Raw genomic sequence first — 25,445 nt, 5'->3', positions numbered from 1 at the left:
ATTATGTGAAACAACATGGTGCTGATATTGCAGATACGTCCCTGGATGCTGAAGCTGGTGGGATCCTCACCTAAGAAGCACTTTCAGAGAAGCCTAACTTCAATGCCTACTGGGGTCAAGGTTTATGTGATTGCATGGTCTAGGTACACAGGATCTAGATTTTATGGCACCAAACACTGTAATGCCCCATTTTCAGCACTGATCCTGTTAGAAGGATCTCCCCAAGCCTAAGCCAACTGCCTAATGCCAATTAGGGAAGTTTCTTGTTTCAAGTCACCTTGAGCAGAGGAAAAAGGAAAGGCAGGGTCATATTTAAGCTCTGCCCGCTCTGGTTCAATGAGATTACATGGCAAGCACCGTCTCATGGCATTACATTATTTCCAATTAAAAAATAAAAATAAAAATAAAAATGCAGGAATCGCAGCTCCCATATCAGGGAAGAATTTTGAAGAAAGGAGGTCCTTCAACACTTAACTTACATATGTCTGAGCACAGGAGTAAGCATAACCCTGAACATGACCCCGAGAAGAAAAATGATGTGTCGTTGCATTTGTAGCTGCACACAGAAAGCACATCTGTGTCAGTGCAGATGAGGTGTGCCAAGAAAACATTTAGTGCCATGGTGCCAAAAGTCCTCTCTCTCTCTCTCTTCCTGACCCATCCAAAAACTAGATGGCTTGTCCAGACTAACATGCAGGGTACCCGAAAAGTCAATGGGAAGGATTAGGCATGCCCACAGGACAATTTTTCCTGTCCCAGAATAGTTGCTTTAAGATTGGTGCAGTCAATCCCCACCTGGCAGTGGTGTTCACCCCCCACTCTGCAGGAACCTAAACAGCTTGCTCAGAAAGGAGGATCAGTTGGGTTTTCATGTGCTCAGAGTCAGATATACTTCTGAAGAGTTTAACTCCAAACTATCATCAGGCTAGTGGTCTTAAGCAGAAACACCACAACAATGGAGGGCACCGGCATGTGTTGCTTGTATCAGTTTTGTCCTGGTTACTAAGATTAATATACACGGTACTGTTTATTCCCTGCCACAGATCTGTTTGAAACAGGGCTACTGTGTTCACTTTCAAAGGAGATGTGGTCTCCAGGTCATATGGTGAGTGGGAATTAAAAGGGAAAAGTGCTTGGGGGTATGCCTGCAAGTATGAAGAGAATAGAAATTCCCATTCATCAGTTAGAAGTAGATTGGCTCCTCTGTGATGAAACTTCTTGGGGAAGAAAGCAAGCTTTTAGATCCGCGATTGAAGAAAAGGGAAAGGAAAAAGCTTGCCTGGGAATTGCTAAATGATCTCAGTAAGGCACAAACACACTTTTACTAATAGGTCATACATTTGGTCACAATGTATGAATTATACATTCTGCACTTTTGCGGAAGAAGGGATGATCAAGAGCTGGCAAAAAGTAGGATTTAGAAGACCTGGTGAGCCAAAGCTTCACTTTCATCCTTCCATGCATGGTGAGTTGCCATGGCCAAAGGAAGGAGGCGTGCTTTCTGCTGTGGATGGCATTCAATCAAGGACAAACAGGACATTACAAGAGCTGGAGGGAAAATGTGTCTGGCCTGGAAGAAAAATGTGTCTGTGGGTTATTCAGTCTACTCGGAGGCACCACGAGTTTTGCTCTCTAAACAAGGGTTCTTTCTGCTCAAACCCAGTGAATGTAGCACTGATGATACAGTCAAGACACCTCTCACTAAATCTCACATGGATTGGGCTGCGAGATTGGAGCCTACAGTTGTAAAAAAGCAAATAAAAGAGCAGAAAATTATACATTAAAACCACCAACACATGAGCTGCTCTGGTTTCATAGAGGCACTTCTTTAATCAAGCATGGAAAATACATGGTGTTCTTTGAGTGGCGTGGTAACTTGTGTTGGATCTGAGACATTTTTGTAGGAATGGATCTGATAAGATACTACAACATCAGAATTTACAAGAGGCTTGAGAAGCAAGAGTGCCCATCCTGCTTAGGCAGCACACCTCGACAAGTTATTTGTAAACATGAATCAAAACACCGCATGCTTGATTAGCACCTGAGTAACATCACTTAGTTACTGGAGGCCTCTAGAAATTGGACTGGTAAGTGACATTGTTATAATCTTCACTTTCTATGAGCAAGGGCTGTATCTCTGAAGAAGTTCCTCTTCTTTTCTTTCGGCAGGCCAGGATGAGCCCGGTGAGCACAGCAGTAACGATGCCTCCAACCACAGCTGCTCCAACCAACCAAGCCCAGATCTGACGGGCTTGTTCAAGGTAGGGTATTAAAAATTCCTGGAAAGAATCAAGGGCTGGGGAAAAAAAGAAAAAAAAAAAGAAAAAAGAAAAAAGAAAAAAGAAAGGTCTTTCAACCTGTAGAACTTGTATCACAGATTATACTGAAAGGCTGAGTAAAAAAGGAGACTACCCTGGTAGAAATTGCCTGAAGGTTACAAATAGTTTTAAACACATCTCTTTGGCCCTTATAGTCTGTTTCTCAGTCTTCATAATAAAGGCAGGAACAGAGTTATTTGTCCCCAGTGTTTTTTATGGTTTTGTCTAAACTGTAAGACTACAACCCAAGAAGTTTGATACAGTATGGCCAAAGGTCCTGCTAGCTCAGCATCCTGTTGGCAACACTAACTGAAGCAGAGAACTAAGAAGAGTTTAAGAGCAGGTCAAGCCTATTATAATCCTTTCACAAAATACTTAACCAGCTTCCAACATTTTGCAGCTCAGGGATTTCCTGAACAAGATGTGGTGTCATTCTATGTAATAGTCATTGGAGGATTTATTTTTTCTCTTTCCACCAGTTTTTCTAGCTGCTCTGAACTTTTATCACAATTTCTTGCAGCAAAGAGATCCCTGCCTTAACTACACATTCAGTGGGAAAAAAACTCCACTTCCTTTCACTAATTTTGAATCTGCCCCCTGCTCATCTCATTTCATAGTTCTTGTGTAGGGAGAGGCAGTAGACAGTGTTCTCTGGTCACTCCCTGCACAATAAATCCTCTTTCTTTGGTGAATCCACGGCAGCTTCTCACTGGTTTGTTAATCAGCTACCTTCTTGCTTTTTGATATGGATGTGTGTGTCTGTGTCTGTTTTTCTCACTATGGTTTAATGAGTTTTAAAAACCCTGCCATACAGGGCACTCAGTTCACAATAGAGGTTGGAAAGTGACCGTTCACAATGCATGCAACAACCTGTTGGCTTGAATTTGAGAAAAGGTAATGCCTGTCCCCTTGGGCCAAGGAGGATTTGTAATCCACATCTCTCAAGTACTAACTATAATTACTATTAGTAGCTGTAATTACTAGTTCTTGGGGGGGGGGGAAACATCTTTCTGGGCAACTTCTCTGCCCCTGCCCCCCCCCCCCCCCCCCCCCCCGGTGGTTTATTTTTGAATAGTGTTTATGCATCTGGACTGATTCAGATGTACTCAACCATATTTAGTGTGGTATATCCCTACAAAGGCTATAAATGTCTTCCTGCGCTCTTGCATTTTCACTGGTGCACAGAAAAGTAGTCCCATATGCCTTCTTGGATTTTGGTGCTTCTGAGTGTATGCTGTTACATGTACTGTGCTCTGGAAAGATGCTTTTGGTTTGCAGCATCTTTAAGGTTAAGCTATCCTTAGCACTTGATGTCTGAATCACTTTCTGAGATGTAATTCCAATTTAGGCTGTGTTTGGGCTGAATATAGTTTGTGCTTACAAGTCAGCTTCGCTTTGAGGAATGTTTGGTTGCTATTTCTCTGGTCCTTGTTTTGCAGTTTATCCAGCTTTGTATTCTGAGATAGTATTTGCAAGAGTTTGCATGTTCAGCCTTCTGCTTCTGACCTCATTAGACATATAAATGCTGTATAACACTAAGAATTAGAAAAAACTAGGTTCTTGATGTTTCAGAGTGAACTCCACAAACCGCTGGGTATGAGGTACATTATCTTTTCAATATTTCATTTCTCATCTGTCAAATGAGGGCAATACCACTCACTGAATCCTTTGTATTATGACTATAAATTGATATCTCTGCAGGACTCAGCTGCTGCAGTGATCAACACCAAAGAAAAGTGTTAGAGGAAACAACTTTAGGATAGCGTATTAAAAGTGTGCAATAAATCATACATTAGGCTACACATTACTTGACTGAGAAAATGAAAATCAAAAGTAAAAAGGATTGGACATCTGGCTCTTAATGAATGTTGTCTGCACTGTGTAATGAATGAGGTGGGGGTCTGGGGAAAAATAGTGTGCAATTAAGGATAATGCATATGTATAGAGGTGGAGGGTGAATTATGGCTATATGGTTGACTTTAATGCTGGCATTTCTTACCTTTGTGCACATGACTTTGTGACTGCAATGTTTTTTAGATCAACTTTTAAATGTTTGCATAGCAAATGTCTGAATTAGAAATAATCTGGCTATTTAAACTGGAGTATGCATATGATAAAAGAAAATTTTATCTTATAAGAAAAAGATACATAACAGGAACTTGATACTGTTTTAATGTTATGGAAAAGAGAATTATCACAAAGTTCTCTTCTTCACAGAATTTATCTTGGATATGAGGATTTTCTAAGTGATGTCTTAAATTTGTACTTTGTCCTTGAACCATCTCATTCCTCCATCAATATTATTTGGGGGGTCTGAGCTATCTTCTTCCCAGTAGAACATAACATGACTTTGAGATGATGAAATGTCACATTTCACAGCAGGCCTTTTCAGAAGGGATTACTCTATATTATTATACCCCAATTACCAGTCAAACATGCCCTTCTCTTGCTTTCAGCCTCAGTCTGTACAGCTTCTGTAATTAGCTCAAAGCCAAAAGCCACCTCCCGGCATCTACAGTCTGTGTCTTTTTTCCACACAAAAGGCGTTTGGCATCGCTATCCTAAATTTGCCTTGACAACTCTTGGGTGTCAAAGGATGGAGGACCCCAGGACGTGCTTATAATCTGTTAATCTGTGGCTCTAACACAACAGTAAATCTATGACTGGACTGGCTGCTCAGCCCAAATCATGCAACCTTGGATTTCAGGTATTCTGTTACCATAATTCTTTAATCTCTAATTGTGCAAGGTCCAAGAGTGCAGCAACTATGTTTGCTAATGACTACCTAGGAAGAGTGTCAAGGAAGTGGTGGTGGTGTTGGGTGTGAGACAGCTACTTTGTGGGAGACATTAGCCAATGCCAATTCCATTCCTTTTACACCACTGTTTAGAGTGAAATGATAATCCTCCCTGAAAGCTGCCATGAACATTGATTAAAACTGCCCCGTTTAGTCAATAGCTTCATGACAAAGCAAGAGGAAGCCAGACCAGGCTGGTGTTTGATACCTTCCCTCCCATTAGTGACTAACCGACTGTATCTTCTCAGCTTGCTCTTTCTGATAGGAAAACAGCAGTGATTAACCTCAGCCATGGCCTTAGCATTCAACTCTTGACATACTCTTTCTTCTCAAAGAGTGTTAGGTCTTGGTAACAGCAACAGATAATTTCTTACTCTTAATACATCAGATCATTCTTTTAAAATGTAATTTAAACATACCAGGCAGTCCATTTTGTGTTGGTTGCTGGATGTCATTGAGAAGGTATGAAACCACAACAGTGTAATTTTAAGGTGAAGCAATGTGTGTCTCCTGTATTTAGGGTAATAACGTGGACTTTTCACAATGATTGAAGAAGAAATATGCCATGGACAATCTATTAATGAGCATCCTGAGATCTTCCTTTTGTGCTAACACCAAACTACATTATTAATATAACAGAACCCAAGGATGGAAAAAACCCACATAATATTAAAAAAAAAATTTGAAAGAATATTTCTGTATTTTAGATATTCCTTCTATGTAAACTATAGGGTGGCAAAGTCTTTCCAGGGTTGATCCCACAATTTAGAAGTAAAAATTCTGGCCAACCAGGAAATAAACAAAACAAACTTTCTATCATTTATCTATTGCCATAGCCCCACTGATATGTTTGCAGACTTGCTATTCCATTTGACATGCTTTTCTACCTCTAACATGGGTAGTTAGTGGACATTAGATTTTGAAGCAAACCTTGAGGCAGCACACACATGTCTTATTAGATCAAGCTTGCAAATATTTTCTTATCCTGGTGAGTAAGTTCTGTTTGGTTTCTGCAGTTTCTTGTATGTGCATGGTTCACTGATTGTGTCTCTCTGGGTGGTCAAAGGAAATACCAGTGAGACTTCCACAATCAAATCTACGAAGATGAGCTGGGAGGGATTCAAGTTATGGAGTCCCTCGGTCTGTTTTAAGGCAGGATTATTTGTCTTTTCAGTGATGGGAAGTTCACAGCTCCCACAGGTTTCATCAGTGTCCTCATTATTGCAGCTTGGAAAGTCTTTTGTAATCTTGTCTTCTGACAACAGTAAGAGGAAGTCTGGACAAGTCAGCCATAGTCCTCTACCTTTGGACTGCAAGAGATGCCATGCAATGGGTGGTAGTGGGTTGTTTATGGTAGAGTTACAGTATCTATCGGTGTAAACTCAAGCTGCTCCCTTTCAGTTCTGTTTTCAGCCCAGGGTGGGTAAATCAGGAAACTACATCCCACCCTTCATCATGTGGTTGTCTCTAGAAACAGTGAGAATCAGACCATTTCTGCATGGCTGACAACAGGTTTTTAATTAATTTTTCAGTGCTGAAGTTGATCAGCCTCTTACTTCTGCATAGTAACATTGCTGTGGAGTCCTGCCCACTCACTGGCAATGACGGAATATCCACAGAGTGGGCTATGTGGCAAAAAATTGATTATTTTGGGGTACTGAGGGGAGATGAATCAAATATTCCTGGGTGTATTTATAAAGCAATGCTGTTTACTTTTTGTTTGACAACCTCAGTTAACACTTGCAATTCATAAGCAGTCTTTCACAGTTTACTTGTATAAATTTCTCAGAAAAGAGGTGAGATTTGACGATAGGATACCTGATATTACCACACTAGGGTGTTAATAACTCATCAAAACATAGTTTCCTACCCCTAAATGGTTCCCAGGAAAAAATAAGAAAAAACAAACAAACAAAAAACCAACCAGTTTTAAAATCCGTATTTCTGTTCCTCCATGAAACATCATTATATAACCATCAAAACACCTGCTCATAATAATATTTTTTCTGAGGAATATATTTTTGCATCCTGTTTTCTTTGGTTTTCTCCTTCTGTTTTAGTCAACCTTAATCTACACCCCCTTACCTCTGCCTGAAGAGTACCAGGGGCCAAAATGCTCTCTTCTCATATTTTATTTAATTCAGAAATGTAAACCACTTCCTAAGTCAGCATTTCTCAATTATTTGAGAATTTAATTAAGAATTAAATTAATTTTAATTTAATTAAATAAAAATCTTAATTTAAAATTAGATTTTTTAATTACACTATATTATTTAATAGACTTCCTAACAAGACAAGTTAGATGCATTTTGACAAGAAGCACTTTAACTTTTACTTTAAAAGAAACCATGATCTATATCTATCTTGATGATCGTGATTTTATATAATCATCAAAACTCCTGTAAGCAATACATTTTAATAGAAACAGGTGATCATCTGCTATCCCCCATCTGTTTGGGAAAATATACTACGTTCTGTTTTGTAGCACTTTGCACTACAAGTTTTTCCTTCAAAAGCAGAGAAAAAGATAAACACTTCAAGTTCTTCCTGTTCCAGACATTCCAGGGTTTTCTTTAATCCATATAACCCCTGATGGAGACAGCAACTTCAGATTTCAATGTCTGCAAAGAATCACTAACTGAATCTGGTTTGTTATTAGTCATAGGGTAAATGATCAGAATGAATGTGAGGGATGAATAGCAAGCACAGATAGACATCATCCTAAACTGTCATAGGTATTACGATGTTTTCAGCTGCCATGTAACCTCTCTCCTGGGAAACGTGCAAATGGATCTAATTTAATTGTCACGTTTAATTGCCTTCTATTGTCCCAGCATCCACATTTTATTGTTCATGTCACTGTTTTGCCATAGGCTCTTACATGTATAACATCACCCTTTCACATTACGGCCAATAGTGTGTGCTCCTGAGCTGGGAGACTCAGCAGAGTCCCTCCATGCTGGTATCATATTTGCCAGCTGCCATATTTTCTACTTGCCTGGAATGTGATTTTGCAACCAAATTTCTGAAGAGCCAGAAATAGAAATGAGCTGCAGCCTGACTCTGGATCTGAGCTCCCCTCCTGCAACACATGCATGAGCAACCTGGCTTTCTATGTTGTAATCACCATGCTCTTATCCCTTGCTTTGCCCTGAGTGTCCTAATTCCTTAGTTAAGGTGTCCAAAATTTGCAGCCCATGGTTAGAACCCTGAGTTTAGAGCTGCGTAGCCTGCTTTTCAACAAAAACTGTGAATCACCCAGCTACTCAGGTAGTGGTCGCCAAATAGTTCCCAATGAGAGGGGGAGAATTTCTGGGGAAAAGTCAAGGCTGTGTTTGCAAATTTATCTGTTTCCATTTCTGGAAGAAAAAAAGAAATGGAAAAGATTTAGTCCAAGCCCTGAAATGTAAGTGCTTGGGATAGCTCTTGCTGTAGAAAATTGTTTTGACAGCTATTGCTAGGTGGTGCCATTATTCTTCCAAATCTTTTTTATTGATGCTAACAAATGTTCATTTTCAGTAAGCCATATGGGTTGTGGTAGTTTTACAGTTCACGGTTCTCATGTCAAGGAAAGCTGGGTGTCTGCTCCAGTTTCTGCTCACATCAGATCCCCAGTAACTAGACTCTGACATGTGTCTTTGATTCCTGAGGGATGGATTTCCAGGCACACTGTTTGTGACCACTTCTGCTTCAGGGCTGTTGTACATATAAAAATAAATGAAGCTGCAATTAAAATTATATACTGTAGCACACTGATTTACTTTTCAGTGGAATGCAGGGCTCCAGGTATCAGCTTTTCCTCAAGGGAACAGCAATAATATAATTTAGCATTGAAATGCTGTTTTGTCATCAGATTATTCCCGAGTTTTATTTCTTGTAACCAGTGTCGTCATGGTCTATGTAGCCCTGCTTGATCTCTACCAGGTCGCTGGTGCTGTAACTCAGAACTGCTGCCCTTTCTGCTTTCCTCCACCTACTTTCTTTAAAAGCAAACAAGCCAGGTCCTGAGAATGGGATGGAGCCAGGTCTTGTGTGCTCATTCCTCACTATGGCCTATCCTCTTCCTATGCCTTTCCTCTTCCTCCTCATTTGGAAGATCTGCAGAAATGCTGCCTCTTCCGACCACCCACATCTTTACTGCCATGGTTTATGTATTTAAAAAAAAAATATCTGTGACTTTTTCCTATTTGTCTAGAAACTTCTGTCTGCCAGTCACAAACTTTCACTTTTTCTTTGAGTACATGGGAGCCTTCAGGGAGTGTCAGCAGGCTTTCTTGCTTCAGCCCCTCTACCAAAAAGTTTCTGTTTACTCCTATGTTCCTCAGAAGAGGAATCCAGCATTCCTATCTGGAGAAGAGTCTGAGTATAAACAGGAGAGTACCGAGAAAATCCATATCTGCATTTTGAGATTCCAACCACTTTCCATTTGGAACCTGTTCTTCTCTCCAGATAAGGAATAACTTAAACTCTCTTCTCAGTGAGATTAACAAATTGAGCAACATCCGATGATTATCTGGGCTTTCTAAACGAGGTTGAATTTCACTCTTTGTGTTGATCTTTCAAAATAATTAAGGAACTACTTTCCTCATCTTTGTGTTAAAAACATGGGCAGAATTTAATAAGAATTTCATTTTCTGAAGACTTTGTGCTCCTCTGGGAAAAGGGAAGAGACCAGGAAGCAACAGAAGTGAATTGTTGAAGGGTAAATAATTAACCATTTGCTTCCTGTTGCAGTACCAGTTCAGGAATCAGTATTTCTAAAAATCAAGGTATTTGGCACTTCTGAGTGGTATGTTTCTAGGAATAGAAACATATGTTTCTAGTTTAGGAATCTAATGTCTTTCATTAAAAGTATGTATAAATATTTCTAGGCTTGAGCAGGAATGAAATTATGACAACTTAGAATCACATAGTCCTTTAGGTTGGAAAAGACCTCTGAGATCATCAAGTCCAACTGTTAACCCAGGACTGCCAAGTCCGTTACTAAACCATGTTGCTAAGCACCTCATCTATGTGTTTTTTAAATACCTCCAGGGATGGTGATTCTACCACTTCCCTGGGCAGCCTGTTCCAATGCTTCACCATCCTTTCAGTGAAAAAAAATTTCTTAATGTCCAATCTATAACCTCCCCTGGAGCAGCTTGAGGCTCTTTCCTTTTGTCCTGTCACTAGTTATCTAGAAAAAAAGACCTACGCCCACCTGCCTACTTGAACAAAAAGGCAAAAATGCTACTAATAAGACTAAAATAATAATTTTGAGAATATATTTAGAGCATTTGTTAGATTATTTTCTGTCTGGGGTTGGCCAAGTCACTTATGGTGTGTTAGGAGAAATACTCACTTCTCTTTCTGGGTTATGGTACTAAAATGGCCTTAGACAATTATGCTGGAGAGTTGCAGATTCCTTTCATTACTCATAAAATAGTCAAAATCAAGTTTTCTGAATGACTGTAAATCACAAGCTAGATCTTACATGAGATGTGAACAAACAAGCTAAATGCATGATTAGACAGTTTATCAAGTGTGCAGAAACCATACAACCCTGTTAGTAACAAAGTCTGTCAGAAAAACAGGGATGCCCTGTTTTGATATTGTTTTGATAAAGACAAAAATCAAGCTATGAGAATGTTAGCACTGCTAAATCGCCCCTGGTGCTTTTTGCTATACAGTTATTGGACTTTCAACTTTTAAATGCCTTTTAACTGAAGAGGCATGTTCGCAGAATGTTTTCTGCCTCAAACAGGAAAAGCAAACATGCCCAGTAACCTACATGTTCAGTGGCCAGTACTTTGCAAGGATAACTGCATCCCACATCCTGGGTAGCTTTTGGCAGCATTGAACATGAGACATGTCTGGTCATCCCAATGGCCCAGTTTTATAACGGATTGGGCCAAAGTTATCTGAGCAATCCTCAGTTCCAGGCAACATTTTATCTTTAGCAGAATTTAACCCTTCCCTTATACATTAAGGAAACTGGTACTACTCAGGGGAAACTATGAGGTCCACTACTATGTGCATGAGACCTGGTTTACCTGAGGTTCACCATCAACTACAGCCCCAAGGGCCTCTGCCCTCCCTGTACCTGAGGATGCCCAAGATGCCCAAGTCAAAACTACCTGTGAACTGCAATACAAGTAGAAACCATTACTAAACAGTTCAAAATTCATTTGCACTGTTTAGTGATGGTTTCTACTTGTATTAATGAATAAATGATTATTAAATTATTATATTATTGTATTAAAGATTAAATTATTAAAGTGTGTTCACACAAATAACCATAGGGCAAGCACAAAGTCAATGGATCACTCTTTTAAGTGCTGCACAGACTTTGTGTTGGCCTCTGATACCACAGTGAATTTTACTCTGGGTATTTAAGGGATCAGATTTAATTTGTAAACCAGAAAGAGAGCTTATCTGCCCTCCTTTAAACTGCGTCCAGAAATCTGAAAATCCTGCTGGTTCCCATTTCTGTTCCACTGTAACAGATGAGCTGGGCAAACGGCAGACTTGAAATGCAGCACTTTTTCTCACCAGTTCTGATCATGAGCTGAGCATTTGGGTCAGATTCTGCTCTTAATAGACTAGGAAAGGTAGCATTGATGTCAGTGACTGAACTTGGTTGGAACTTTTCTAATGTATCATGCTGACTACATCAGACCAGGAAAGTGAAAACAAGCAGTTACAATTTGGGAACAGATTCAGGGAAAAATCTGGAATAAAAGGATTTTTTATTATCTTCTAATTTTATAGGCATATTCCAGGTTGTAGGCAACAAATTTGACAATTACCCAAAATAGGGACGTTACCTGGTTCTTGCAGATAGTCATAGTCATACCCCAGCTCTCTTGAGGGTTTAAAAAATTCTCCGTTTCTGTAAAGGGGGATAAAGGGCACCATGTAATTTTCTCGATTGTGCCCAATGGGTGCGTTGGCTGCTGGGTAAACTTCTAGCATGGGCCTGTGTCTTCTTAACCATTGCTCAAAAATGCTGTAAAAGAAATAGTATGCCAATTAACGGTGGAGTTTGACAGAAATTTTCTCCCTGAACATTAAAAAAAAAGTGTTGATGCTATTTTTTGTGAACCTTGGGGATAGAGTGGCATGTAATGACTTTTGTTTGTGTGCATGTAATGCTTTCCAAATCATTTGGGGTTAGCTACTTCAGTGCTGAGTTCCTGTGCAAGCCTACAAACAGCAAAGACCTGCAGTGCTGCAGAGAGGCTGAATATGCTTTTAAATTCCATAAATGCAATTCACTGTCTCGCTGTGACCTGACTGCAATTTCTGCTCAGTAATTCACATGGCTGTGAGCGATAGAAAGAAAAGGATTAAAGACTTCAATCCTTCCTCGGCACCCTCAGAAGCATTTATAGCTGGTTGTGATTGGTCTTGTTGCCAGCTTCTTAGTCTTGTTCCCCTTCCTCTGTTTTCTTACCAATCATTTTCATGCCTGCATTGAATCATGGCTATACCATGGCTGGTTTGACATCACCATGGGGGTGGACGCCTCTGAGGAAGAAGAGGTAAGCTATATAAGTCCAGAAACTTGACAAAGCAAGTCAGCTGTCAGGAAAGAGTCTTTCTCCAGCCACAGCTTCTTCACTGACCTTGGTGTCTGCATAGTTGTTTAACATATTATCAGTTCTCTCTCCCAGCTGCTGTTGTGCAGCTCTTTTTTTACCCTTTCTTAAATATGTTATCACAGAGGCACTACCAATGTCACTGATGGGCTCAGCTTTGGCCAGCGGTGGGTCTGCCTGGAAGCCTGCTGGAAGAGGCTCCATTCAACATAGGGACAGCGTCTGCTACCTTCTGACCACCCCTGCAGCCCCCTTGCTACCAGAACCTTGCCCCGTAAACCCAATACAAGCTGTTACCCACACCTCTGACCTCAGCTGCCTCTTTCCATATTCTCTGTCAAAGTTTCTCCCTTTAGCTGTCTGTCAGCACAGGGCTGTACGTCTGTTCTGTAACTTGGAGGCAGAAATCTTAAGGGCTGCAGTATGGTAAGAGGTTGTATTGACATTTTCAAATCAACTACCGGATGTGTTTGGAAAGCAAAATTTACAATTTTCCAAAACATTCTCAGTTCTCCCCCTTTGTGCCTGAGCTTTTTCTACTCAACTCTTCACATTCTTTCAGTCCTCCAATCCTTGCCCTGATGCCCTGATCTTTACACAGTGACCATGGCTTGTCAGCAAACACCTGGATGTGCCAGGCTGGAAACAGGGGAGGGAGCAAGATGCTGCAGGGGGAGCAGACGCAGGTATCTTATGCATGAAGAAAGAGGACCCTATGGTCTATCAGATAATATTGGTAAGAGGGGATTATCGGCATCAAGCTCGGGCAGGGATCAGTGGATTCATTTATCAGTTAAGAGGGATGGAACTAGTCTAAAGAGACCTGTAGACTGTACATTAATGGAGGTCTTGGCTCAACAGCTGCTCCTTCCTGACACTGGCCACTGACAGGAGGAAACAGACTTCTCTTCCTTGTTCTGATTAATAACCAGCTGTTCAGGGACTCAAGTTACCTCAGAAACGCAGACCCTAAATGCAAGTACTTAGCAGTATCCAGATATCTGCAGAGTATCCGAGGATTCTGTTGGTAGATTTTTACCTCTTGTCTTTGGGCAGAAATGCTGAGAAACACTCTGCTTACCCCACCAAATTAAATCCCTCTCACACTCATCAAAATAGAGGAAGGACCAAAGCCTTGGTTCTTTTTTTAAGATCAAAAGATTAAATAGATGAAAACATCACTATGTTCATACACTTTGTCGACCCCTTAACAATGCAGATATTAATCTTGATTAAAATCTTCTTTGTGGCTCTCTTCTTCAGTTAATTTCATCAACCCTGTCTAGAAAAATTCCTGTCAGAATAACATTTAGCTGAAGCTTTCAGATAGGTAAATGCAAACAATGATATCAAGACTCCAGCTGCAGTTATTACAAGAAAGTTTGAACAGAAACTGTAATCAGATTACAACTGTGGGGAATGCATAGCCAAATTCAATAATCATTAAAAAAGGCATAGAATATAAAGGAAACGGGGGCATTATTTTATCTTGAGGTGGTGATGGGGGTGCTGGACTTCAATACTTTCCCAGCCTGGCTTTTACCTGTGTCTTGGGCAGGGGACCCTGACTCTCAGTGCCTTGTTTTCCTAGCAGTTGTAGGTGACAGCTGAGATAGCTCTTCTCTGCAGCACAGGACAGATGTTAGAGGTACAGAGATACTTCGGTTATGGGAACATGGTAATATTTCAAGAAGAAGGCAGAAACAGGACTTGGATCAGCTTTTCAAAATCTGGTGATGATCCACACCCAAACATTTGAATGCTTGATCTGAGGTACTTCTTGGGGCCTGAGTTTTAGAAAATGCTGAGCAGCCATGTTCTGAAAATCCGGAGGGCTGATGAGCACAAGGTTCAGAGCTAGAGTTGTCATTTGGCTGAAATAGCTTCATGTAACATGCCCTGAAATGCAGCATCCTCTCTGGGTGACTTAAATGTTGCCATTTCTTAAGCAGTTTCAAGAAGAATCCTTAGGCCAGTAATCTTTCCAGCAGAATGCAAATGCAAAGCATTTCCATGGAAATGAACATATGTACTTTTGGATTCCTTCATTTGCAGTGTGGTTCCCACATTAGATATCAAGCTTTTCGTAGAAGCAGCAGGAGTATTGAATTGTCTGCCCTTGCAGCTGATCTTTAGATTTAGACACAATCGTATGCCTCTAATTACTGATATGATGAGTTGTACTGATGCACAAGATAAATGGCACAATTCACTGAGTTATTTATGAACAGTTGTCTCCTTCAGCCAGCATAAAATCATATAATCTTTACTGAGATCTGTTTCATCTAACATATCTATATGCCACTGCAGAAATCTCAGAAACATCCGTCAAGGTTTAAGAGTCACACTTCCCATTACTCCCTTTAGAATAGCTGGCCCTGTGCACTTATCTTGGCTTTTATTTTTGGACACTTTGAAAGATTATGATCATATTCTGCTTGCTAATAAAGCAATTGGTTGAAGTTTTGTTTATTCTTTCCACTTCAAGGTTTGTTCCCAGCTTGTTCAGTAAGATGAAATCACAACACTAATATTTTCTTGGCAAGATAATGCGTGATGCTTTGTATTTTCATGAAGATCTTCATTTTTTTCTTCTTTTGGCTGAAAAACCTGTCAGATTTAGTATGTCAGTAGTATTATTTACATTGTCAACTATTTGTATTTCTCCTTTTAAAAGGGGGGCACTGCCATTTCCCTGCCTTACTCATATTTTGTAAGAAGTTATGAAAGAAGGAACCTTACCCTTACCTTTCAAGAAAGATTTCCCAGCTGAGTGGAAAAAAAACCCCTCCCAACTGCATCTGGCTGGGGAGAAAATCCACGAAGAAGGTACAACAGCTATACCTTTGCTGTGATGTACAAATAGTTCTTGTTGGGCACCATAAGCCATTTCATATCAGAGAGTTACATTTTATGACTCCCAAGTTGAGGCTGTTAACTCCCTTCATGGAGTTTTAAGGGCAGCTGAAATCCTGAAGTCGCCTATGGCTTTTGCTATCAGCCAGGTAGTGACATTGGCACAGTGCTCTTATTCTTGGGAACTTCTCTTAACTGAAAAGACTTGGGACAAAAAAGGGCATACCTGGAGAAAATAAGCACACATTATTTTGTTTCAGAGTACTGTGACCACTGAATTACACATTGTGGGATACTTTTTTTTTTCCTCAAATAAGGTGCTTTCTCCATTCCTGGCTACCTTTAAGGCAGCATCAAATGTGCTCTCCTTCATGCAGTGCTATCCTTTCCTGTAGGCAAAGAGAACACATCTTAACAGCTATGATGGATCATCTCACAGTTCTTTCGTGTGCCTTGGTCTACAGACACAGTTGCTTTATTTGCTAACAGGCATTTGCTTTCTGTGACAGAGAGAAATCAGTGCTTCCATCATCAGATGTTGATTCACTTATCTGTTTACAGAATTTTTTCTTTTCTTCCCTTAAAAAAAGCTGTGTTGTAAGTTATTTCCTCTTAGTACCTTGAAAATACATCCTTGTTTTCTTGGGGCTGTAGACTTAAAGCTACACGCAGAGAGACAAAATGCTGATGCAATTAGTTGGTCCCTTCGTGGGCTGACAAAGTTCCTGGTAGAAAAGCCAGGTTTGAGGCAGAGCAGCAGACATCAGCTCCATAAATTGTTGGTTATCTGGGCAAGCCACTGCGATCATGTTCTCTTCGTATTAACTTCTGTGTCCTCCCCTGGCCCTGAGAGCCTAACAAAGCAGGAATATGAATTAAAAGACATCTGAAGGGGCTTTTTGTTCCACATTGCCTTCCTTTCTTGACATAATGAGATTAAAGGCAACAAAAAGAGAGCTAAAGACTCAGATTGGGGTTCTGTGATATCCATTCTTCGTGTTTCTTCTATTCAAAAAAAGTACTGAGGAGAAGTTCAGTGAGAGGGAAATCTGTCTGACTCCTACAGCGGTCCGGCTGGTTACTTTCTTCCTCAACATGTAGGCAAAGAGGGCAAGCAGATAATTAGTTATTTGTATAGGTAGGAGTGATATTTTCCAGAGACAGAGACTTTTTTAGCATTGCGATCCCAGCTAGACTGCCGTCATTTGGGAGATGTTGGCACAGCTGAAGAGAACAGATGGGATACGAACATGGTGAAGAAGACAAGGCGGGATAAAGGATAGAAAAAAGCTAATCAAAAGTCATCGGGAATCTGGGATCTAGCAGTAATAAACCATAAATCTTCCAGGGTGGCAACTCTTACCTAGAAGGGTCACAGGCAATTAGGGTTTAAGAAACAGAAATCTAAAATGTGAAAATGAACTAAATGAAACGGAGTTTAGTCTCCTGATAGCCCTAATGCCCTTTGTATTTTTTCAGTGGCAAGCAAAAGTGACTTGGAAGAGGTAGCTTTTATTTAAAGGCCTTGGACAGATCAAAAATTAATTCTATTTAGATTAGAGCAAAGACTGTTTGTATCTGGGAGACTTCTTACTTCACTTGAAGAAATCAGTGCCCAAAGTGCAGTCCCAAGTATGAGGCTAAGGAACCGAGAAAGGTAAGAGAATAACTTGGATTTTGAAAGGTGCCCTGTCTCACATTTAGAACTCAAAGAGGCTTGGTATGTCTATATTGCACTTCCAAGGGAGAAATTATTTTGTAGTGGGTGTATTATTAAAGAAAATAATTAAGGTTTTAGAATGACTAGATTATGATGATCAACAGTCTATGCAAAGACTATTTTTGTGGTAAGAAATGTAATTTTTATATTGTAGAATAGGTTGGGTTTAGACAAATTTGGGCTAAAATAAGGCTCAGTGTTGGTATTTAAATATTGACAAAACTGATCTAAGGACATGATAATATCACTATCAGTTAAACCCTCTGATTCAATCAGATGCTGCATACTTGATGCAGAAATAGCTTAGGCAGGTTATCTGGTCAAAAGGATTCCCAAAAAGTCATAAAGGGAAAGAATATTCTTCTTACATATTTGAGAAATTTTAGAAAGTGTTAGAGGCCCCATTTTACTTTAGACAAAATAGGCACAGGGTAAAAACGACTTGCCTGAGTTCATACTAGACATGCTGTGGTAGAGTGGGACGTCACCTCTGGGGCCTTTTTGTGCCTATCAGACTATGATACTTCTGGAGTTAGGTTATACCATTGCAAAGCTTGGAGTCTCAATTTTATTTAATTTAATTTTTTTTGCTATATATCTGTATACAGATCTCTCTGACTGTTAATGAGCTTAATACTTGTGTGTACCAGCACTGATAGGTCTAAAGGGTTGATAAGTGGTAAAAAGTAATAGATTTCCATCTGGTATGTTGATGCTTTGATAGTTAAAATTTTCACTCAGGGGAAATATAGTTTGCTTTCACAAAGAGTTTTAGTGTGGTAAGGTGCTTTTACAGAGAAAATTAAAGCCATCTGCAAAAGACATGGATATATCACTTCCATTTAATTGCATATAAATAGATTTGAATATTTTCCTTGTTCTGCTCCATACATACCAGATTATACGAAGTGAAATGAAATGAACCTTAGTGGAAAATTAATTTGAAAATAAAATCCTTGGTTTAAAGAGTGGGGGGAAAAAGAAGATTGATTTGAGGATGATTAAAAAAAGGCCACCAATATATATTTCTGAATTCATATTATTCTATGAATAATATATGCAATGGTATTATAGCTAATGAAAGGATGAGTCAAGAAATAAATGAGTTTATGTTGCCAGTGGGAAATACCAGGCAGAGTGTAAGAGCACCACTGAATATAGGCTGGATAACTTCATACTGCTCCAGATAGTGTTGTGTACTCTGAAAGATGCTGCTCACAGGAAAGAAATCTTGAAACCTAAAAAAAGTATAGTAACAAAATAAAAGTAGGCATTTTCTTTATCATTTTGGAAAGCATCTTTCCTAAGAGCCATTTCCCAACAGTGTGCCTCCACAGTTGTAAGCAGAGCTACACTTAAGCAATTACAATGGAAGAGGAGAAACTAGACCTTAAATATCTGTTATTAAAGATCTCCTCATATTGAGCCACCACAGAGACACTGACACATAGTGTACACCTAACTGGCCCTTCAGGAAAATTTCCCTGGAGAAATTTAATCCAGTGTGTTTTACCTTGCAATTAAGGACAGCTGGAGAGAGGGGATGGGGAAAGAAAAGGATTCAGTACCCCTATATGAATTCCTCTGCCACACAACCAGGAACATGAGTGACACTGCAGGTGTCCCCAGTGGGAGGACTGCAGTCCCCTTATGGTGAAGATTTGAGGTCACTCTGGGTCCATACCGCTACAGAGGACACAATCTTGCTTTCCTTCTGCCTCCTACCTTCCTGTCCTCACTTCCCTTGTAAGCATTTGTACAACCATGCCACAACCAAGATTAAGGAACTGCTTTGGTTCAAAAAAACCCCAAAACCAACACATCTGATTTGTTTTCATTTGTTCTGGGATAGCTGAGGTGAAATAAAGTCACGGACCTATTCATTATGCTTCTGCGTGATGGCCAGTACCAGCACAAGGGAGGAACAGAGGTGAGCACCTCTGAGTAGCATTAATTGGTGAGCAGAACTGTTTCTTCTTGTTAACCTATGTGCCTTGTTAAGCTGACTGAAAGCAAGAGTGAAACTGTGCCTTTTGTTTCTCAGTAGCCTCATAAATCCATGCCTCAGCTAAGCCCGCACACCATACTAACGGTTCAGCTACTAAAAGGCAACTTTGTAAGCCACTAATAAATTTATCTCATCCTAATCTGAAGCCATGGACTAGTTTGTGCCAGATTTGACACAGAGACTTTCATTCTACAGTTGTGAGACTGAGGCTAGATTAGACTGACCATGGCAGAAGGAAAACAGAACATTGATGCTTAGAGGTCATTTATACAATTTGTTTCAGTATCATGAGATCTGACATTGTGTAGAAGAAATCTGGCAAGGAACATGTATTTGAATTTGGAAATAAAGGGAAAAGGAAACAAATTGAGGGAAGCTGAAATGCTAGTCCAAGGACTGTGATTACACAGTAGTCATCACTTTAAAAGTTGGCACTAGGTAGCCGGTATTACAAAGTCACCTCAGGTAATTCCCATCCCAAGCATTTGGGAGAAACATCAGTGCTTTAGCCCTGGAAGAGCTGCTGATGCTGAGGTTGTAAAGTCAAGGGACTGTACTGTTTGCCAATGTATGCGGTTATATTGCAGTGTCCTTTTGCTTTTTCTTCGTGTTTTAAGTTGGCTAAAGACACTACAGAGACTCTCAGGAAAGTTGTAAACAAATCACACTGGTCATAATGCAAGTGTCTGATTAAAAATTAAGACGCTGCCCTCAATTACTGTGAGAAACCCATCCAAGGTCTCTGAGGCTATGTCTCCCTGACTTTGAATCACTGCTGCATACTGCCCTGGGTTCCAGTTCTCACTCTGTGTCTGGCCTCAGGAGCTGGGGAACATCCAGCCTTCCACCATCAATTTGAAGCACGCAGCAAGCATCCTTGGGCACAGTGCCTCTTCCACAAACCCTTGCAGTACCACTGTCAAATTACTTCCCTGCCAGTTCCCCAGACCAGCTGCCAGAGAGACATGTTTGTGCATGTGTGTCTGCTTGTGAGTGAGGCAACTGGGAGATCAGGGGATCCAGGGGCAGTTAATGGGTAGACTGGGTGTCTAAGGCCAGCTACTAGGGAATCTAGACTGTGTATGTATATATCTGTATATATGTATGCCTATTTTCCATAACAGGCTTTCATCCTGGTCATCTGAAGAAGGCAAGAGGATGAAGTTGTTAGTGCTGCTGGAATTTGTGTGAGTGCTGTATTTCTTATGTTGATCTGTGTAGCTGATCAAGCACATACACATATATAACTACTCTGTGTGTATACATCTACAGGGAATACATGCTCAACCTCACTACTGGTTGGACCCAAGAATGCAGAGCTATGGCAGTTTGGGCTTCTAGATTTGTCAACCCCTAACACTTTAAACACAGGCTTGAACAAAACAGACAAAAAAAAAGACATGTTTTTAGCCCAGTGGAGCTGTTCCTCTTTATAGTGTTGTGCTTCTGATTTTTTTCTTGAAGCATATATTCCCATATAGATCAATCATATGTCTGTGAAATATGAAAATTCATTTTCAGGAAAGATCTGGCCTACTGTATTGTTTCCTTTTGCTCCAACTCCCTTTGGTTACTTCTGAAGCAAAGTTTGTTTGTTTTAGTGGACCACGGTGGAATAGACCACCTGCAACACTGAGGGGCAACGTGCAGATAACATGAAGCTCTTTACGTATCCAGCCAGATTGATATTGGCTGCAGGCTGCCTCCTAAAGGACCGTTCTCTGGATAAGACGTAACAACGTGCACAATACTGACACCTTCCCACCCGTTACAAAGTACCACCAGAGCTGGGGAGCCATGTGGTGCCTGAGGATCTTGGCACTGCTCTGCTTTCCCATCCCACTACAGACATCTGTACTTCCTTCCATCTCCTTTGTTCTCATTTATGGCACTGCACAAACTGGGACTGTAAAACCAATTTGAGTATCCATAGCCATTTGGAGAAGATGCAGCTGGATCTCTCATTGCTGCTTAACATGCTCATTTGGGTGCAGAGGGCTACATAGCTTCCAGTCATTGCTCCAATAACGTAGTGCTCCAAGTGTTTCTCTTCTAGAATAACAAAGGCAGCAGCTCCTCAAGCCTCTGTTGGGAGAAAACAGCTGCTCAGGCGTCCTAGTCCTGCAGAGGATTCAGATAAAACAACCCTGAGGAGACACTGCTGCTGGTGGTGTAGACCTAAATGCTGCTCCTCTCTCAGAGAGAGCTGCGGAAGTCCTGTATTTCTATTCCACATTTGCTGTGCCGATTTCTTGGAGTCACATTGCAAAATGCCTAACTCTTCCCAGGAAACCCATATAGCTACTTGGGGCTTCACCCCATTGCATATAAGTCTGGGGCATGGCTCCGGTACCACAAAGCCTAACATGCTGGGCACTTTCCCAGTCGATGAACCTCACAGAAATATTCTTATTTTCTGCCTTCTCAGAAAATTAGGTAGAATGAACCAACAAGTGCTGAGACCAGCTTACATTTGATCAGTTGCTGATGGATTACAACATAAAGAGCTTTATTCCTACTGGAGAGGGAGATAATGGATAAGCTGAGCATGACACTTTGCTCACGATGCTAGAGGCAGGAGCCGTGTGTTGGAAATAGTGTAGGAATCTGCAGAGGAATGTCAGTATTCTCTAGTGCAGGACTAGGTAATGCCTCATTGTAACCCTGTTATTGACAAAGCAAGCGAACTCCTGCAGAAGCTTATTCTCCACCTCTGCTGGAAAGAAACTAGGAGTTTAGGTGAGGCTTACCTGGACTGAGATTCGGTCAGATACCGGATCTAAACTCTAGCACTTTTCTTAGTGAAGCCAGACTCTGTTTTACACCAATGAAAGTCGGCAATGACTCTTCTTGAGTGGAGCAGAGAAATTCTTATTCCTTAAAATAGCTGTCATCATGTGTATTGTTTCACCTCTTGCTGTCAAACTAGGGCAATGTTTGGCTAGAAACATTTGTTTCTCATTCAGATTTAGGTCTCCAATTGTGTCCAACACTGCAAAACCTGAGATATAGAAAATACACGATGCTGTGTCCTGTGTGCTTTGTAAATAAGGAAATATAAATGCAACTATGTGTTGCATGGGAAGAAATAAGTTAACATTTTCTGGAATGTATATCCCATGTTAACTTTCTCGGGTTCATCTTTGCCATGGTTTGCAGCTACAGAAAAACATCGCTTGAAGTAAGCGATAGTACAAATGCCAGCTGCTCCAAAGTTTAATAACTAATTTCCCCTCAAGACAAAGATAACAAGCAGATTAAAATGGACTGCTGTGGAGGTAGCTGGACTGACTCTATGTAACTCACTCCTGTGCTCTGTAATTCAATTCTTTTGAGACTGAAAGATTGTCGTTATTGAAGTTCACAAGGGCATGTAATATATAAATCACATCTACGGTAGCAAAGTGATAATTTCTTTTGATGAATAGAAGGTAGCTACATGTGGGTGAGAAAAGTACCATGTTTTCCTGTGATTTTTTACAATTTGAACAGTTACATCAGCTATTATTGCAGAAGAGCTGCAGGAAGGAAATTCAACACTGTGCTAGCTGTCTGCATCAGAGCTTGTCTTGATCGCTGTGTCACAGAGAGCTTTCTCCTCCTCCAGCATTAAGAGACTAGGTGAAGACTAACCATGTGGTTCTTGCAAAGTTTCAGGACAAAGTAACCTTTCCTTTTTAAAAAAAATACTAATTGCTTGCATAATATGTAGTGTACAAAGTGATCCATTCTGTAACTGCGTTGGCTGAACTAAAATCTTGCAGTAAGAGTGATATGAAACATGCACTTTAAATGGAACTATTTGAACTAAACCTCCTATATTACTGATTTTTGAGAGCAGAATGGGTCATTACAAACATCTAGCCTAAAGAATACATGGTGGGTGAGATGGCCAGCTACTGTATTTCACATGTAATCCAGAAGATGTCTGTTTAACCTTCTTGTTGCTGTTCCCGTCAATCAAGGTGATCAGCAGCACTATAGATTTTATGTATGGTTAATTGATAAAAAAGAACATTTATCTTCAGAGCCTGTTCATTGTCCTTATTTCTGCCACTGATCCTGTATGGTGTATTTTTGGATTGCCAGAGGACTTATTTAAGAGAGTGGGTTACTTTAGACCCATATGCAACCTCAAGTGTACTATATAGACTCAGCCCCTGTCTGTCCAATGGGCAAAGCAGGGAGGTCTTCTGGGGGAGGGTTGCTCTAAACCTATACTCCTTTGCTTTGGCTTCTGGCCACCACTCCAGCCATGGTATAGGCTAGACAGACCTGTGGTGTGACCCTCCGGAGCTGTTCCTACCTTTCTTTGGGTGCTTTGCAATTGCAGTAGCAGGAATTGCCCAGGCTTACTGAAATAGATGTTGGAGTCCAGCTCCAGTATCTTGGTGTATGATTTGCCTTTCAGCCCCAGACACAGGGATATCAAATGAGAGATACTGGGGATCTGTGTTTCTCGGCAACACCCCACTTACACTCTGTTTTCCGTGGATATATTTATGTGGTATTTTGCAGTAGATGTGAACTCACTCTACCCACATACTGAGCCCACTTCGAGTGAGTCAGCTCCATCAAACAAGCTGAGTAGCTCTGGTTAACATGCTACTAAGACTGAGAGGTTAAGAGGAGAAGGTTAGAAACTCTGGTTCAGGGCCAACTGAGGGCTTGTGGTAACAGAGGGAGTGTGTGTCCTCCTGCACTTTTGTAGACACCCCTAATGGGAAGCAAAATTAAAATGAATCCTTCCCTGCTTTCATTTCTAAAATTTTCTGTGCTTGAGTTTCCCACCCCTTCAGTACTGATCTGCTCTGTACCTCATGCTTGTTGTAGGAGTTTGCATGTGCCCATAAAGCTTGTGACCAAAGTAATTCTTGACCCACCCTCATATGAAGCGCTCTGCTGGAAAGCAGTTTTCTTCCTCTATTGCCCCTCCTGGTAAAACAGCTGGTTTCTGTGACATGGTGGCTTCCAGCATAGCAGCTGCTGGTAATGTGGTGATTTTGTTAAGCATCAGAGAAGGGTGAGAGCTGGAGCCTGCTGGTGGGATGTGGGTGTGTATGCTGATCAGGGCTCTCTTCCCAGTAGGAGTCATGTAATACACTCAAGACAGGGAGAAGAGGCAACTGCCACCCAGGATGCATTCCAAAAATGTAATTAATTGCCCCAGCAGCTTGGGAGGTGGGGACGTAACTTTTCCAGGCCCGGTGTTGTTACACATACAAGTAATGGGTCGTACACCTTAAGCATTACACGTATTGTGGCTGCTGGCATTATGGTAATTTCTGAACTTGAGTTTAAACAAACCCTCTGTGCCAAGTGTTATACAGAGATATAAAGAAATCTTTTGAGCGGACTCATCTGATCAAGAGACAGAAGTGTGCCTCAGCAGAGATACTTGCATCTGAGCTGGTCACTAGACTGTAACTGACTACATTCTTACTGACTATAAGTGGGGCTCAAAAGGAGATGTGTGCAATGCAGTTCAAGAAAAGCACAGCTTAAACAAAGCTGAAGGTGGGGTTCCTTCGAGGGAGAAGCCGGCAGCTCCACCGGCTGTGGCTCTGATGCAGGGCTACGTGGAGTCAGGTAGCCAGGTGTGAGCAGGTCATCAGCTGCAGTGCTGATGCCCTCACTCACCCAGGTGCCATGGGACAGGGGAGCTCTCTGCGAGGGGAGGACCAGGGTAATCTCCTACACAGTGTGCCTCTCTACTCATCGCACTACAGACAAAATGGTTTATCAGGACTTCTTTGGATATTGTGCTGCTGCTCCACAATGATCACATTTAAGTGCTTCTCCGGCTGTCCTTGGCTTCCTGCTGCCATCCCTGTCTGCCTCTGAAGTGTTTTTTCCCCTCCTTATCCATATTGCATGTGTTCAACATATGCGTACAGTCCCACTGAAACCATCCAGCTCCCACTGATTCCATCCCACCACTCCAATGTCTGCCACACCATGAACTCAGTTCTTTTTTTTTTTTTTTTCTTCCTGCAGTAACACTTTATAATCCAGACGTTTAATTCTAAAAGGCAACCTAGAGGTTATGAACATGTATCCTGAGTAAGAAATGACTGTAACACCCACCAGCTTCAATGAGATTTCACCCAGCTGTCAGATATCAAAGGATATATCAAGAAAGTGCAAAAGCTTTTAGGAGGTAAGG

General features: G+C 40.9%; 1 protein-coding gene across 1 annotated transcript in view; it reads right to left on the bottom strand.

The window, feature by feature from the left end:
* Positions 1 to 1,811: 1,811 nt before the first annotated feature.
* TYR (tyrosinase) overlaps positions 1,812 to 25,445 on the bottom strand; it is a 49,346-nt gene continuing 25,712 nt past the window's right edge. The window contains exons 4-5 of the mRNA XM_056328852.1: positions 11,922 to 12,103; positions 1,812 to 2,296 (exon numbers count right to left, since the gene is read on the bottom strand). Coding sequence (XP_056184827.1) covers positions 2,073 to 2,296; positions 11,922 to 12,103 — 406 coding nt within the window. The 3' untranslated portion in view covers positions 1,812 to 2,072. The remainder of the gene's footprint in view (positions 2,297 to 11,921; positions 12,104 to 25,445) is intronic.

Source organism: Falco biarmicus, chromosome 2 (assembly GCF_023638135.1).
Source record: "Falco biarmicus isolate bFalBia1 chromosome 2, bFalBia1.pri, whole genome shotgun sequence".
Taxonomy (NCBI): domain Eukaryota; kingdom Metazoa; phylum Chordata; class Aves; order Falconiformes; family Falconidae; genus Falco; species Falco biarmicus.
The sequence above is the reverse complement of the archived record's forward strand: the minus strand, read 5'-3'. Positions and strand labels throughout refer to the sequence as shown.